This window comes from Carettochelys insculpta, chromosome 25 (genome assembly GCF_033958435.1).
Source record: "Carettochelys insculpta isolate YL-2023 chromosome 25, ASM3395843v1, whole genome shotgun sequence".
Classification (NCBI taxonomy): domain Eukaryota; kingdom Metazoa; phylum Chordata; order Testudines; family Carettochelyidae; genus Carettochelys; species Carettochelys insculpta.
In genome coordinates this window covers 7,835,982-7,853,629 of record NC_134161.1, presented here as the reverse complement: position 1 = coordinate 7,853,629, position 17,648 = coordinate 7,835,982, and the positions used below count along the sequence as shown (strand labels likewise).

General features: G+C 46.6%; 1 protein-coding gene across 4 annotated transcripts in view; it reads right to left on the bottom strand.

The window, feature by feature from the left end:
• The window catches only part of ARHGEF12 (Rho guanine nucleotide exchange factor 12), a 101,771-nt gene extending 88,278 nt beyond the window's left edge, over positions 1-13,493 (bottom strand). For all 4 annotated transcript variants that reach the window (XR_012642558.1, XM_074977211.1, XM_074977209.1 and 1 more), the window contains exon 1: positions 12,082-13,493. Coding sequence is in view for 3 of the 4 variants with exons in the window: in XM_074977211.1 (XP_074833312.1) it covers positions 12,082-12,113 (32 nt within the window). In the remaining variant the exon portion in view is untranslated. The remainder of the gene's footprint in view (positions 1-12,081) is intronic.
• Between the last annotated feature and the right edge of the window lie 4,155 nt (positions 13,494-17,648).

Below are 17,648 nucleotides of genomic sequence, written 5' to 3'. Positions count from 1 at the left end.
TTGTCCAGAGACTCCCAGCATTTAATATCTCAGGAAGCACAGGATAGATCTGAAGGAGTGGTTTCCTCCTAATCCAAACAACAATAGGTGGAGCAGGATTTTGAAAAAATGCTTTGCAAGCACCCTGACTTTCTAGTCAGCAGAGTACATAAGCAGCCTTGACAAAAGAGCGTCCCAGCAGCCATGGAGCAATAAATGACAAAAATGGGCTTCCTTTCAACTGGCTAAATTCTAGACAACAAGATCCTTGAGAATTCAAAACAGCCTGCACCACAGACCTGTTGCAAAAAGTTATTTTAACAGCCTTCCAGACCCTGCATCAGCAATGGCCTGGGAAAAATGCTGCAGGAAACAGATAGGAAAAGTTTTTCTGGAGGAGGCTAACTGTCAAAATAAACATTGATCAGAACTCAGTGACTATTCACAATTCTTTTGACACCTGCCAGCCAGTATTACTACAACCTACAAGTGCAAAAAGGAGCGGTAGCCAATTACAATATACATTTTAGACTTCCAGGGACGAAGAATTTAGTACTTAAATCAGAAACACCCAGAGTCAGAACACCTGGCTTCTATTTCAAGCCTTGTCAGTTTCTTTCTAAAAAGCAGAATGGATTGGCTTGTGTAACAGGCCATAGCCAAAATGTAAATAGTCATACTCCTTCACTGAGCACAAAACCTGACAAAGCTTACTGAGGGGAGGGGAAGAAAAAAGCAACATGGCAGAGATAAAGCTAAGTCATGTAACACACACGACTGCACCAATCCCAGTTAATAGCCAAAGCAAATAGTCACATTGATTTTTAAACTCAACTTTCCATATTTTGAAGGACAGACAGGCATGCATGCTTCCTCAAGTCAGAATTTAGTGCTTTGTTCACCCAATAATTTCCCTAACAGTAGGCTGACTTCCTCCTCAAATATATAGATTTAACCAACCTGAACAAAGAATTTACACAGGGATTAAACTAACAAACCACACACTTCCATTGCCATAGACACAGGAAGTACAGGTGCAGGGTGTGCTGAAGCACCCTGAAGTTTTCCAGCCAGCTCCTCCAAAGCCATAGACCAGCCCCCTGGAGTCCTACAATCCCCATGGGCTCTATAGTCTGCCACACCGGGGGTCCAGGGCACTGGCCCTGGAGGCTGCACAGTTGTTTCGTGTCCTGCTGCTGGGTGTGGCTAGGTGGTCAACAACGCCCTGGACCAGATGCCACTTGTGGCAGTGGTGTCTGGTCGAGTTAGCAGTTCTAGGGGTGACCCCTGCCAAAAGCAGCGGGAAGCACAAACAGCTGTTGGCGGGGGCACAGCTCGGCACTCCTGACCTAAAAATAGCTCCAACACCACTATGTATCATTCAAAAGGAGCTCAAAGCACTCAGCATTAAATTTTGCACTCCTGTGAGCTACAGTTGATCCCCATTTTAAACTGGGATATGAGGGAAGCAAAAGGTGAGGCAACCTTTAACACACAAATCAAGGTTTGAGCTCAGAAAAGAAATGTGGTGTTCTGGCCCCTAGCTCCATGTTCTACCTCATTTCATGCAGGTCTGAAGCTCAGCAGTTGAAAAGACACCTCCAACAGTGGTGTTATCATCAAGTCTCTGTGCTCTTTGACACCTTCGGTGAAGCCTGGAGAGACCCAATTTAAGAAAACCTAAGTATAAAGACTTTCCACAGCATCCCAAGTGCACCTTATTCCACCAGCCAACAAAAAGATAAACACGTGCTACCAACACTCTAAGATCAGATCCTTACCCACAAGAACCACTTCCGTTACACAAACCACAGAAACTACAGAGGGCAAACCACAACCTATCATCTGGTGTGTCTTAACAGACAATAGGGCAGACCATCAATTTGAGAGTTGCAGATTACAGTTACAGAATTCTGGTCATTTTTATTTTTGGCATACAGGAAATTCTGATTCTCTCCAACACTTCAGCAGATTAGCTTTCTCCTTGCTCAGTGCACTGTAAGGAGTTCACATCACATAAGGTTCTGCACCCACCTCCTTCAATTTCCAGTGAAGCATATCCTTCCCCCACCGCTGTTCTTGCAGAATGTGGTCATTAGGTTCCATTTACAAAGAAGAATACCTGGTCACATGGTTGCCCAGTCTAGGGCAGAAGAGGGAAAAAAATGTCTGAAAATGTTTTGAGATAAGGAACAATTCAGCCCTGATAGAATTGGGTGTAAACCCTAAAGAAGCCACTGGTGAATTTAGTTTCTGGGGTTAACAAGTAGCCATCAACAAGAAGTTTCCCCCATCTACACAGGCCAGCCAGACCCATGTCTCCAAAAAAGGAATGACCCTGAAAACCAATATACAATGAAGGAAAGTACTAAATATCAACAAGGTCCAAGTGCAGCCAATGCACCAGTGCAATCACTCAAGCCTGGGGCAAAGAGAAAAAACAACTGCCAGGAGGGGCTAATGATTCCCAATGCCACCGTGCAGCTCTTCTGGTCATGAATATCTATCCCCGACATCGACACGCTTCCACAGAGCTGCTGAAAAGCACAGCTGAATACTGGGAACCTCAAAGGAATGGCACTCCACAGCAAATTCCCTCAGCTTAGATCAACAGTTCCTCACCCTTTTTAGTTAGGGCTTGTTGCAGGGACCGAACAGCAGCCTCTCCCATATCCTGTGGCTGCCTCCTGTTTACGTTTTTCCCTCACTCACTTCCTATCCGTTTTCATTCTTATCTCATCCACTCCAGCCTTTTTTTTTTTTTTTAAATTTCTTTCTCCCTCTCTAGCAGTGTCACTGTCCCTTTCCACTCATCAGAAAATTACATGTTACTGGACAAGGGACAGGACATCTACTAGTGCCTCTGCACTGCGGAACTGCAGAGAAGAAACACTTGGGTGAGCCCTCCTCCCAGAACAGGCAGAAGCAGTTGTCAACACAGCAACATTAGGGAGCACAATCCGTGTTGACGGGAGCAAGGACTTATAAAGGAGCCACCCAACATTTAGCAGCCTAATGGTCCATGTGCAGGTGGGTGAGCTGGATCCAAGATCCTGCACCTTACTTTGCACTGTGTCCCTTCTGGATCAGTCTAGCACTCCAGCGAGATCTGACCACCTCCCTCTCGGCTGGGTAAACACTGCCAAAGGTACAGGACTGCCAACCCCTTTCCAGCTACTAATGTTTATTCAAAATTCCATGAAAGCATATCTACCTCTTCACAGGCTACAAGCTTCTGCAGCTCTACAAGGGGAAGTCACCCAAGTGCTCTGGCATGTGACTGCCCGCAATATCACAAATTGGGGTGCAGTGCCTACAAACTAACTTGAGATCGGTTTCAGACAAACAGGAATTTTGTTAGCTGGACTGATGCACACAGCTTCCAAGAAAAACATTACTTGGGCAAGGAGAGTCAAATTTCCTCCGTGTATGTTTCTTAACAATCTGAGGCACACTCTTGAGTTGATTCAGTCTGCTTCTGAGCTTTAAGTGTCCATTCCCAATCAAAGTACCCCTCATTCATATGTAGGGCCCTACCAAATTCAGGACACACTTTTTGTGGCTGTGGGCTATGAAGTCTGGCATCCTCCTCTGAAATCTGGCATTTTGTGTTCTTTTATGCTATGCTACACAGACTTCACAAGGGAGACCACTATGTCTCAAACTGAGGGCCCTTATGAAAGAGGGAGCGACAGGGGGATCATGAGCTTATTTTAGGAGCGTCTCAAACGCTGCCATCCTTGCCTCTGCAATGCCTGCAGTGCTGGGCAACTGGAGAGTGGCGGTTGTTATGCTGAACAGATGCCCTGCTCTGAAGGCAGCATCTCAGCAGCAACAAAGTCAGGGTGACAATACCATACCTATGTTGTCCGTACTTATGTACTGCTGCTTTCAGGAGTGGTTATAGTGCAGCAGCTACCCCTAAGAGCTCAGCAATGCCTTCAGTACTGGATTCCTGGCCAGCAGCCACTTGTCTCCAGCTGCCCAGATCCTAGTGCAGCGCCGCCAGCAGCAGCACAGTCCAGTAGCAGTGACGCAACCCCAATGACTCCTCTTTGGGTCAGGACTCATACAACACCATGAAAATTCACCTTTCAAGAGCTAAAATTGTGAAATGTGCCATTTTAAAATCCTATGACGGCAAAATTGACCAAAATGGACCGTGGATTTTGCAGGGCCCTATTCCTACAGGTGTAAGCTGGCTACCAGATATTTCAGCATCCTGAGATTCTCCTTCTGGCATCGAGCACAAACCCTACAGCCCTGCTTATCTACACTCAGGCAGGCCCGCACACTTTTCCTATATCATCAGTGAATTCAGAACATAAAAGCCACAGTTTTGCTGAGCTGCTTAAACCATCATCGAGGCTCAAAGTGCATCTCTCAAGTCAACATCCTGTTGCAATCCATGGTCTCACACAGTGGACACAATTTCTAACAGACAGAGCAATACATCAGCCATTACCAACAGGACACTTCACAACACATGACTGACAAACACAATAATGACCCTGATACATGAGAACACCCAGAATTAGACTAGAAGTTGAACTATCACTGATGTTGGTAGCCTACCCGCTACAAATCAATGCCTCTTCTCGCTTGGATATTTATCTCAGAGGACAGCATTGCTCATTCACATGTCCCAGATTCGCAGAACAACTTGCTTAATTTAATCCAATTTACAGTGAGGAAACCAAAAAGTTAAAAGGAACCCAAAGCAATGCTCAACATAGCCCAGTGGACAATTTCAAAGTGTTTGACAATGAATTAAAGCAGCATCTCATACAAAAGGTCAAATATTGCTCGAGAACAGCATACCGATATGCAAGACAACCAGGTTCCTGCCAAATGGGCTTATAGACCAAACACACACAACACAGACAAAGGGTGGCGGGGGAAGGGAAGCAGCACAAAAGGAAGGGATAGAAGTGGGGATGTTTGGCACATATCTTCTCAGCTCCGCAGTTTGTGCTGAATAACATTTGTTTTGTTTTTACTATTTATAATTGTGTTTATATACAAATATAAACAAAGGACAATGCCATTTCCTGCCCTACTTGTTTCAAAAATATACTGGGTTTTATTTTATTTTTTTCTTAAACACAAAGACACACAAATAAACTTGGTCTCATCCTGCTGTCTTCATTTGTCGCTCTGTTTTAAGCCAGTTGCTGGATTGCTACTTCAGGGTAGCCTGTTTTGCATTTTATGCCTGCCCCCTTTGAGGATTTAATAAATCTCTATATGCTTTGGACCCCTTTGTTTGACGGACAGGAAGCCCTGCATCCCTCTCCTTCTCCACATTTTCAACCTGCTACTTTTGTGCAGAGACAATATCTGGATTCAATCTTTGGAATAACAAAGAGCCTGCTTTGTCAAAGTGAGATTTTAAACGTGACATACGGTCTTAACGCCTACTGGGTATTTCCAAGGACTGATTGAATTCTGACTGGCTGCTCATGCATACAAAAACCCAAACCTTGCAAAACAGATAATGGGTGGTGCTCTTCGGCCCGGTCTACATGTAAGAGTTAGGTCAATGTAACAACAGTGCTTAGCGTGTGAAATATCTACATCCCTGTGTGCCATAGCTACAATGACTTAACTGCTGGTGAAAATGCAACTTCTGTCAACTTAGCTGTTGGAGGTGGAAATCCTACAGGGACAGAAAAACCTCTTGTCAACACATAGCATCTACACCATGACACTACAGCAGGACAAGTTGAACCTCTCGTCGGCAACATCTGTGAGCTGGCATCATTTCGGATAGCCAGATAACCACTTTCTGTGGGACTGTAGAAAACTTGTCCACACACAAACAGTTTGCAACCACCAGTCCTGACTCTCAGTGTTTTGTGCTGTTACTTACCTGTAATTCACCCCAAAATGGTCTGCCTAGTGTTGGTAACGCTGCGAGACAATATTGACCTCCCATGGTCTGGCTAATTCTCTCATTTAGCATCGGTCAGGTCCTGAGGATGATGGACTAGAAAGGTTCCACCTATATTACATGTCTACACTATGGCTGTAGGGCAGATGTGTCCATAACTTAGAGTAAAGCTTCCCAACTCTTAGCAGTACTTAAGAAAGGTTGCTACATGAAAATGATAAAGGTAACAAATTTAGTTACCTCCCAGCATGAAATATGCCCAAATGCATTTATGTGCCCAAATCTAGGAACACAAGGAGGATAACCCTTACTGAAATTAAGAACTTAGTCCTGGTGAAAGGCAATGTGACAGCCCTAGACACTCAAGTCTTCCTTTTATGCACAGAACACTTACACCATCTGCACCAGAAGCCTAAACTTATGGTTGAAACAGCCCTGAGAACTTAAGGCAGAAATGGGAAAATGAGTCTCTCTCCTGATGCTCTTAACAGAGCGTCTGGTGTGCATCAACTGTGCTTAGTTTTTGTGACATGGATACCTGTGACAGCTCCAAAAAGGCAACCATCAACATTGTGGACAACAATGACACTGTTCAGTTGCACTCCACTTTTGCTTGTGACTGATACAATCAGCTGCAGAATTGAGCACCAAAGCTCCTCACTGAATAGGAAGACTCATAAGAAGTAGCTGAAAGGAGGGGAGAGCAGAGGAATCCCCAGCCTGAAATGTTCAGAAGAAGATGCTAGCATACAGATGGACATGACGCCATCCGCTTTTAGGAAACTCCAGCTCATAAAGAATTCTGCAGCACATTTCCTCAGCAACTTACGCCACTGCAAGCAAGTCACACCTGTCCACCAGTTTCTCTACTGGCTTCCCATAGAAGATAGGTACTCAATGGCTCAAGCCCAGAGTAGCTTAAAGACTGCAAGAAGCTCTGCGATGAAGACTATGATCAACAACAACTCCGCTCCTCAGGTGCAATGGAGCTTTATATCATATGGACTCAGTTCTTTGTGCAGGAGACAATTTTCTCGGGGCTGATCTGCCATGGCAGAATGAACTCCCACTGCAGCTAAGGATTCTAACAAACCAAGGCACAGTCCAAAATAAAATCTTTACCAAAACCAACAACACTCCACTCCACATATCCTCTCCCCAGGGCAAACACTGTAAGGAGACAACGAACCATACACGATAGGTCAGGCCATCTGATGCACTGCCTGAAAGTGCTCACATACTATTGTGAGAAGAGTAGCTTCAGAGGTTTCGGGTTTTTTGTGATTCTCCTCCTCCCAGATTAGATGAGAGTGAGGTGGAAAAGTCCACAAGTTCCTCTGTCTTCTTGAGGCCATGGTTGGAGATTTCAAATATATCCCAAACAAACAGCCAGAGTGCCCATCAGGCTCCAAAGACTTTGTGTGGCAGGAATCAAGCAGCCAGGCCTAGGGACCTTTATGGTTGCTCCAGCACCCTTCAAAAGACTTTCTTATCTACCTCTGGCTAGGAGTCATCTAGTCCATGCTCCAAAATCTGCTTCCTGAAAAACTGGACTGGCTACAAACAGGAAATCTCAAGAGAAAAGCTTGACACCATACTGAAGTTTGTGAGCCAGAACTCCCTATGCAGCATAAACTAATGTCACAATACGAGTTACACAGAGAATCACATCTTCGGCTACCATGCCAGGTTATTTCTGCCTCCACCCAAATCATCATGTCAGATAATCCCCGCTCTACTCAAACTAGAAATTCAAGCTCACTTCTCCTTAAGTCTCTTTAGTGAAAGATTTCATCAACTACACACCAGGAGCGGTGGTTTCTGTCCCTTAGCTAACAGCACACATCACAACTAAGCACCCTATCAATAAAAGGGCAGAGTATACTCTAAATGAAAGAGACGATACAGGACAGCCTCAGAAGGCTTGCACTGATGGCTGTATGAAACTGGCTACTCCATAACTAAGGCTATATCTAGACTGCAGGCTTCTGTCGACAGAAGTTGTGTTGTCAGAGTGCACGCCCAGACTGCAGACCTCTCAGATGAGATCTGCCACATCAGAAGCATTCTGTTGACACCCCTGTAAACCTCTCTCCATGAGGCAGAAGGGATGTCTTGACACAGGGGGATTTTCCCGGCATTTGTCCAAATGTAGGAAAAGCATCTCCCGACAGAACTGTCAGCACAAGGTGTGCAGTGTGCAATTTGTATAACTTTTGCCAACAGCTCCCTCCAGTCTAGACACAACCTTAGAAGGCAGGCTTCACCAATCTCGCTCTTGCAGAAGTACCAGATTTAAGGAAAGTACCTTGAGGGAAAAAAAAAAAAAAAAATGAAATAACAACACTGTTCAAACTTTAAGTGTGGCTAGCTATTCAATAACACTGTGGCACAAAAGGTCCTGAAAATTCATTATAGAGAGGGGAGGAGAGACTAGGTTGCCCCCATTCAGCTAAACGCCATGTCCCAATTACCATGGGGACACTCCAAGACACTTTAAAACAGAGGAGGCACATCTAAGCATATCAGAAACAATAAAGGTCTAGTTCATCGTCAAGAGGAGGAAAAAAAAAAACCCACACAGCCACTTCAAACTTTCCAAGGGTAATTATAAGTAAATTCTACACTCCTCCTCCCCTCAATCCATGCCTTACTTGACAATTATGGCACCACAAGCTTTGGCACTATTAAAAATAAAATCCTTTGACAGCAATTGCATAGGATCATGGACATTCCCTTCTTACAAAATACCTACGTTTTCTACAATACTTTAAACAACCACATACACAAAAACCTGCAGAGTCTATGTAACCATGCAGTCTTCCTGCTCCGATATGGCTGGAGCAGGAGCGGAAAGAAAAGCACGCTAATTAGATTACCAAAAAAAGGAAAAGCCTGTACAGCCAAACATTTCTACAGTGTTCTAAGAGGATACAATAAGGTTTGATAATCATGAAGTGATCAATCACATAGCCTGCAATTTGCCCAATTTCAACCCACTCCCACCAGCCCCTGCAAAGAAGGACAAAACTCTTATCTTGCTGAGCCATGTTTCGACCGTGACAAACGGCAGAAGACAGAAACGCCCACAATCAGCCTGTTTCATTTTAGCTTGGGTCAAAGGGACTCTGAAGAGAGAAGGCATGCTCACATGCAGCCTTGATGAAGGAGGAACTCCCTCTCTCTCACACACGCACGCACACACCTAAAAGCAAGCCCATCTATCTAATCTCTCCTTAGCATAGAGCCTACAGTGGGAAATGCTGAAAAGAACGGCATTAAGTACCAGAAAAATCTGTGACAACCAGGAAGGAGTCCAATAACGTGACAGACTGGAAAGCATTAAAAGAGCTAAATATGCATAGCCTGGTTAAGAGGTTATTAAATGAAGGTGTGAACATCAAAAACAAACAGAAATTGTTTCACGTAATCCAACAGGTGACAGAACTTCACCATAAAGAGAATCCAGCTGGTTTGATAGTCTCCCCAGAGAAGTAAGGTGCGAGCAAGGAGGCTCGTTGTTTGGTGTGTTTGAACCTCTGAATCCTTCCCATGCCACGAGATGTCAGTTAGGACACAATGAGGGTCTACCATCCTGACCTAGGAATACATCCTTTGCATGGCCTCTATGTTGTTACAATTCTCTCTAAGACCAGTTTGAAACAGTGATTGTTTCATAGTTGCTCCCTTTTAAATATTTCTTTTGTGGCCCAACAGCATGCATGCCAGAGTAGACACTCCAGCTTCATTCTTAACATGTCCCAGATATTTCCATCTTCTTTTCTGGATAACTTGAAGATGAGTTAACTCTGACCAAGGTCAGCACATATTCTAAATTGATTTAATTCCATGCCTAGTGGTTTTCTTGATGCATTTACACACTGGTGAAAAAGAGGAGGGCAAAAAAATGTCAGAAACACTCCTACTCTGGTGGCCAAGTGGGCTACACAGAAGACGAACACATCAACGATTAAACAGCGATGGCCTGACAACATGATGCAGTTTAAGAACATTCTGCAAAAGACCATAGCACAAACAGAGCAATGCTGGCTGGCTCACACTGCCCACCCTACTATGCTCACATTTCTATCTGGCACTTTGTGGCTATCTAAACTTCTAAATAGGCACTACATGAAAATGTCAGGAAAACCAGTAAAAGAACCCTCATTGGAATCAGAGAAAGTTATATCTGGAATATGCTTTTACATTCTGCGGGCCGAGTGACCTGCATATGGACAGTGGGAGTATAAGGCAGGTGCAATTAGAAGCAAGACCTACAAAATGGAATATAAATTTCTATAGCTTAACGGGACATAGTGGTATCTTTTTGGTCACCACTGACCAGGCAACTTAGTGGTAAAAGACACTATCTGAAGGCTTTTTGGTGGAATACCAGAATGAACATGTGGTCTCATTCCAATTCCTGATAGGCACAGGTCCATATCACAAGGCACTGTCACATCTGGCACTATGTCAACTGTGTTAGCTAAGGAACAATGGGACCATGAAGACTGAATTACTCTCTTGCCATTAGAGCAGGGGTTCCTCCAGGTCAGAGGTGAGTCAGAGTGGCAAGGTAAAGGACAAGCCACCCCACACCTATAGTCAGCCATGCTGGACTCTGTCAGGATAGAATGCATCAGTCTCCAGGGCTGTCAAGCCAGCATTAGTATTTTTATTCAAAGTTTTTAAATATCGCACACGGACGTGTCTCGAACATTGAAAAGCTGTAGGAAGTCAAAGTGCTTGTGTTTTTGTACAGGCCATTTTAATGCAATAATGGAAAATATTCTTTTGTTTTATTAACCAAGTCCACTGCCTTTGTGTATTCCCTTGGAACGCAACAATTTAACTTCTTTGGTGCAAAGCCCATGTTCTCCCTTATGGCGCCTTTTAAGTTGTTTTAGGGCACTTCTCTCCTTACAGTGTATGAAAATGGAACATTACAGTTCTCAGACAAACATGCAAATCGGAGTTCATGCACATGCTCTGTAAAAGGAAAAGAAATAAGTAGTACCGTAGTCACAGTCCCACCTATTACACTAGGAAAATGAATATAACAAAATTAATTTCAAGTCCTCAATATTCTGAAGACAAACATGACAGAAAACAACACAGCTGACCTGATTCTTGTTTACGCCAAGGTCCCTTAACAGTTTAACACCCTCTAAGGCCCCTTTCCACTCCCAAAAGAGTATAAAAGGCTTAAGTGTACATGAGAATCAGGTTCAGTGGCTCTTCTAACCTTGGACTGTACAAGGCTACCCTCAGGTACTGCAAACAGTGAATCATGCTCCTGTCTCAATTGCAATACTTCTGCTTTAAAACTGATGTACAGACCACATAAGGCTCAAGTCGTGAAATCCTCACTAAGCATCCCTTCCAAGCACACACCTACGCATTATGCACTTGCGTACTAAAATAAATTATCTTGTCTGAAAACCTCAGGGGAGTCATTTTTCCTGTTTGCCTAGAAACGGAAATACAACTTAGATGTTTGCCTTCCTTCATGTCAGACTATTCGCAAAAGCATATGGAAAGTTACTGCGGAATTAACCGATGGTGTTGAAACCAAGGTTTCCTAACAGAGACCAACATTCCAGCCTCTGACTCTGAAGAGCCCAACCAAAGAAAAAAAGCACAAAAACGTCCAGAGAAAAAAAATGGTGAGTTTTACACAAAAACCAAGAGAAGAAAGAAGACACCCGAAGCAGACAATTAGCAAACAACTTTGATGCAGCAGACACACCTGCTGATTGGGTACAGATTGTGTCCTCACCTGTAGGCACCTCTCCCTGAATGACTGATGACCAAATAAAGAAATTAAATGTACAGATTGTGCTTTTGGTTTGAATGCAAGTAAAATGTTTGTAGTCTAAATTACATCCCTTACTCAAGCCTCAACCCTTAAATTTTACCTAGACCCGATTTCTTTGGGCATTTCTATCTTCACCACTCTAGTTCTGAGGCTGAAAGAGCATCCGCTGATTCCAGAAGATATGGAATAGCAGTCTTAAATGTTTCCATTTCAAATTTAACCAAGATGAGTTGATTGTCAGTTGCCCCAGGTCAAGTTCTGATTCCCAGATGAAATTAATCCCACTTTCCTGGGTCATATCAATCCATATCAAACTTTCACTAAATCCAAAAAGAAGGCCACCAACTTTGGCGCAAGGAAGCAGCTTTAAAGAAGACCGTTTCATACTAACCTGTCCGTGATTGTGGACTGTGTGCCACTCATTGGAGCCCTGGGCAAGGAGTTGTCTTTTTATCCAATTTGCATTTTACTATTATTGCAGGGATCTCCCCAGATGTGGTGCCCCCACACACACACCACAGCTCAGGATCCAGCCTTGCTCCAGAAAAACCATGCACAGAAGACAAATTCAGTTCAAAACGCCTTCTCTCCGTCAGTCCATCAGAATATCCAGCTCAAAATGGCTCTTAAAAAATTCAAAACAATACACCCAAGTTCTCCCCTGGGCCAAAGTTTCCCAGAAGGGAGAGACAAATCTTCACATGTGATAAATCCACACAAAGTCCAAACCTTTAAATACTGGGGAAAGGGAGATTATGGGGAGAGCCTGACTGGAGTCTAAAAGATGGCTTTGTTAACTGGGCCCTATAGGGGTATCCGTTCCTCTATGTACCCTGGAGGTAGGGGGACAGGGCTCCCACTTGTGCCTCTGCCTGTGAATTATGGGGGGACTCCAGTCCCTCCCTTACGGGGAAGGCTACACAACCCTCCCCTTAAGGGACTATAAGGGGTGCCCCTGCGACTGGTCACTCACTTTGGAGAAGTCCCTTATCTGGGGGTGCCCAGGCGCGGCTCACAGCCCCCCTGCGCCCTCAGCTCCCTCTCCCCTTGGGGGCGCAGTGCGGAGCCCATGTCCCCTCGGGCAGCGGCTGCCTGTGTCCCCCTCGGCCCCGCGCTGCCGGCGACTCTCAGGGCTCCATCCCCTCCGGCCAGGGTGGGCTGCAGGCCCGCTTCGCTCCCCGGCACTGCGGGCCCCAGCTCCAGCGAGGTCCCCCGCCGATCAGGCCGGTGGCGGGGTCCCAGCCCAAGTCGGTCCCCGCGGCTGTAGCTGGTCTCCGCGATCCCCGCCCGGTTCGGTCCTGTCCGGTCCCAGCTGGGTCTCTGCCCCTCCTCGGGGGGCGGCTGTAGCTGGTCTCCGCGATCCCCGCCCGGTCCGGTCCGTGCCCTCGGGTCGGGGGGATGCTCTGGGCGGCAGCTGGGTCCTGGCCCGGTTCGGCCCCAGCTGGGTCAGTCTCCCGGCCCCAGAAGGGTGGGGGGCGGTCTCTGGCTGATGGTCGGTCCCAGCTGGGTCGCTCCCCGCGGCCTCGGAGGGCTCCGGCCGGGTATCTGCTGCGGGGCCCGGTTCGGCCCGCTCGGTGCCCTCGCCCGCCGGGGTGCGGGGCTCAGGCCGCTCTCCGGAGCCCGGGCCTAGCCGGGCGCAGCGCTAGGTATCCCGGCGCCGCTCGGCGCGAATCTCGAGGGCCCGGTCGGGCTCCGGTCCGGTCCAGTCCGAGTCCGGCTCCGGTTCCGACCCCGGGCCCGGGCTGCGGCGGCTTTTTTTGTGAGTCTTTACTTCTGGGAGCCGCGTCACACGCCCCCCACGTGGATCCCTGCGCCAGCCGCCTCACCGCCCTGCCCAGCGCCTCCGCCGGGAGCGGAGCAGAGAAAGGAGTCCCTGAGCGCCGCGCCGCGCCGCCCCAAGGAGCAGGGGGGTGGGCGCGCCTTGGGGCGCGGTGCTCTTTCCGGTACGCTGCGCAGAAGGGATTCCTCTTGGCCAGGCTGCAGCGGGGGATTTCAACCCCCCGGCCCAGCACCGTGCAGAGGGAGCTGTCAGTGCACGCAACTGCAAGGGTCTCCAGTGCGCTGCAGGAAGGGATTCCCCGCCCCGCTCCCAAGGCATGCAGACAGGGGAACCCAGGAGCACTCCAGTGCACTGAAGAGTAGCGAGCCCCCGCATCCCAGTCAGGCCCAGGTCGTCAGTGGTGAAAAGGCCGTGCTCAAGGGAAAGGTGAGGTCTTGGCTCCGGAGCAAACAGTAGTTAAAAATAGCAATAAGTCCAGTAAACTCTCTCATATTCAGCTATTATCCCGAACTCTCAGATAACCGGCACTGGAACCACAAGGAAACTTCAGTTACATTGTCCATAAGTATAGGCTAGTGAAAGCAAATACAAATAAATGCAGCAAATACAGTATAAGCTGACAGTGTACAATGCTACTGTTGGTAAATAAAGTACTCTGTGTGCATTTTTGTTTGTTTCTTAATATCTGATCTGGGTTTTCTTTAGTGTTATGTATTGTGAGGTATACCTTTCTATTATCTAGCATGTGTGAATATTTGGCAACCTCTCAGTACCTGGGCTGCAAAGATATGAAAGAATTTACTGTGAACACAAAGATGTCACAAGTCCATTCAGAAGCCTCTGGAAGACCAGATTCGATCCACAGTCTGCTGTTGACTGTCCTGGGACTAAAGGAACTCTCTCATTTGAAGGAACACGGGTGAGCCCAAACGGTGCCATTAGCCCTGAATGCACTGAGGAGAGGTGACCACCCCCACCCCCGATCTCAGTGACATGCAGATTCAGATTTCCACCCCAATCCGGATTTCCAATTCCTCCACAACAATGCAACGTAAAGCCAGAAGCTCCTCCATACCCCTCCAGAATGCACTGCGAAAGGGAGTCTCCCTCCCCCTCATGCACTGAAGAGCTGGGACCCTCCCATCCTAACTCACTGCAGAAATAACAGCCCCACCTTACCCCTAAAAAAGGCAAAAAAGATTGGTTCCCTAGCAATGTTCCTTCTAATTTGTTCCATACACAAGCAGAGTGAGTTTTGTCATGTGCACCAAGGCATGAGTGGATATGCACCCCCAGTCAAAAGGCATGCTGCTCATTGTGGGTGGCTGTGGGCACGCTGCTAATCAGCTGGATGGCACCCGACTCTCTCCTGGGCACTCACCCAAGAGCTCAGCTTACAAGTAATACTGCTCCCTGGTAATATTTTGGGAGGGCAGGGAGAGAGAGAGATGCCTGGGAAATTCCTTCCCCTCTCACTGGTGGGCAAAGTTTTCAGATTTACGGACCTAAAGTTATCTTTGTTTCCATGGAATTGAATCAGATTGCGGGTCCCAAGCACTGCTGAAAAATCAGACCCCAAGAGAAGTCTCACAAGGGGGAAATGCCCAACACCAGCAGCACTCTGAATGAATTACCCCATTGGAAATTGTGGCCTGGATGGCTTCCCAGCCAGTAAATGACGTTTCTGTACTTTTCTAAGAGTCAACCTCAGTATTAATAGCCACTGCCTTCCAGTGAGCTGTATTCCCATTTGCTAAAAATATTCCTCTTGCAGTCTCCAAAGCTCTCCCTTAACTGACACCTCCTCAAGCTGTCCCTCTTTTCCCCATCTCTAGCCACCCACACCCTCCCTTTTCAGTATAGCTACCCTATGGTTTGTCTTGTCTGATGCAGATCATTAGCTCTTTGGGTCAAGGAGCATCTATTGTTGTAGCTGATGCTCTGTAAATCGTTTAACTGTGCTGATGGATAACCATGTTATGATAAGTATCAGAGAGGTAGCTGTGTTAGTCTGTATCTTTGAGAACAACAGGAACTCCTGTGACACCTTATAGACTGACCTATTTTGGAGCAAAGGCTTTCATGGGCAAAGACCTACTTCATCAGATGGATGAGTGGGGGCGGGGGGGGGAGGGCGGTGGTTTCAGCAGGGTATTTAAAAAGTCTTCATATGTACTACTGATCATGGGCCTTTTCCACCCTGAATGAATAGTCCTTGTCAGCGCTGGCCCTCCTTTTTACTGGGACCCCACTCTTTAAATACCCCTCTGAAACCACACTCCCCACTCATGCATCTGATGAAGCAGGTCTTTGCCCACAAAAGCTTATGTTCCAAAATATCTCTTAGTCTATAAGGTAACACAGGACTTCTTGTTGTTCTCATGTTATGATATGTAAATAAATCAACTAAGAGGTTACCCACAGCTCCAAAGTAACAATGAGAATGTCCGTAATAGGATGCTGGATTATCAGAGATTTTTTTTGTTGTTTCACATCACATTGCCAATGCCTCTCAACTAGGTGTCTCTCTCTCTTAATTCACTCTTTGCCTTTGCAAGGGCTCAAATTTTCATGCAAGTTGGGAGTGCAAGTTAGCAGCCTGGTCCCCAGCTTCCCCTTGCAGGAGCCTGGAAACTGACCAGGCCACTAGGGCTGGTCAATTTCCTGGCTCCCAGAGCGGAGGTGAGCCAGAACCAAGGGACAGCCTGGTTCCCATCTCCCTGCCCCTTGCAGGACCCAGGAAACTGACCACCCAGGCTGCTGCCTGGTTCTCAGTTTCCTGCCACTTGCAGGACTGGTAAATTTTCCAGTTCCTGCCAGTGCAGGGCAGCCATGAACCAGGCTGCCTCTTGGTTCCCAGCTCCCCATCGCTTTGAGGACCAGCTCAAGGCTGGTCAGTTTCCGAGGTCCCACAAGCTGTGGGAAGCTGGGAACCAGGCAGCAGCCTGGCTCCTCCCTGCTGGCAGAGCCAGGAAACTGACCTGGGCAGCAGCCTTGGTCAGTTTCCTGGCTCCAGCCAGTGGAGGGGAGATGAGAACCAAGGGCAGCCTGGTTCCGAGCTCCCCGTTACTCCTGGGACCAGGAAACCGCTCCTGTCAGGGGCAGCACGCATGTTAACCTAAGACATGCGCAACTCAGTTGAGCATATCTCAAGGGTTTACTGTACCATAAATAATAATAAACCCAGCATCTAAGTTTTGTATTATCTAACCCCATGTACCACTACTCATCCCCAGCTCTGCTGGTACCAAGCATGCATCCAGGTGACACGTTATTAAGTGCCGAAGGTTATTGCTCCCATACCATTAGTTCATAACATTCCATTACTAAGTGTCATGCTGCCAAAGATTCGAGCTACCATAGCTTGAACCTCTCTAATCCAGCACTATCTCCTCCAGTGACATCTGTCGTCTGGTATGATTTCAGTTAGTTAAATGTACACTTATCATGGGTGTGGTCAACTTTCCTGTGGTTCCATAAAGTTTGTTTGCAGCCACCAATCCTGGCTTTCTGTGTTCTGTGCTGTTATGTATCTCTAATTTACCCCAAATGTCTTCTACGAGCCCAGTAAGCAGCAGATGTGTTGGCATTGCTGCTAGACAATATCAATCTCCCATGGTCCAGCCAATTCTCTGGTTTGGCATGGTTCAGGTCCTGAAAGTGCTGGACTAGAGAGGTTCAACCTTTACTACACTACTGAGTGGCCAGAGTCCATGAACGTGCTACAGATTCAGGGGACTGGTCCATGGGCAAATTTTGATGGCAGCACCTGCTCTCCCAAACCCAAGAAGTTAAGACCAATATTCTAGTACCAGAAGTGCCTAGTGGTCATTTTTTGTTTGCCTTTTTACCAAATGCCACAAGATGGATGGACACATCACTTTTATCAAGCATCAAACACTCATGGCAATGCCAAGAGACTCAAGGCACTGGTCTGTTACCAGATCGCTAAGGATACAGCAGAATGCCCTGCTATAAAAAAGCTACTGTACTGTTTTACCTTGTGGTATAACATTTTTCTCCAGGGATCTGCTTATCATGACCAAAGAGACACCGTTAGTGCCTAATTAGCTTCTTGTTTCAAAAAGATTCATTGCGAGAGTGGAAGTGGGGAATGAAAATAATTCTCAAGATGATGGGTGATCTTTGCATTGGCATGTAGAAGATCTTATTTCCCT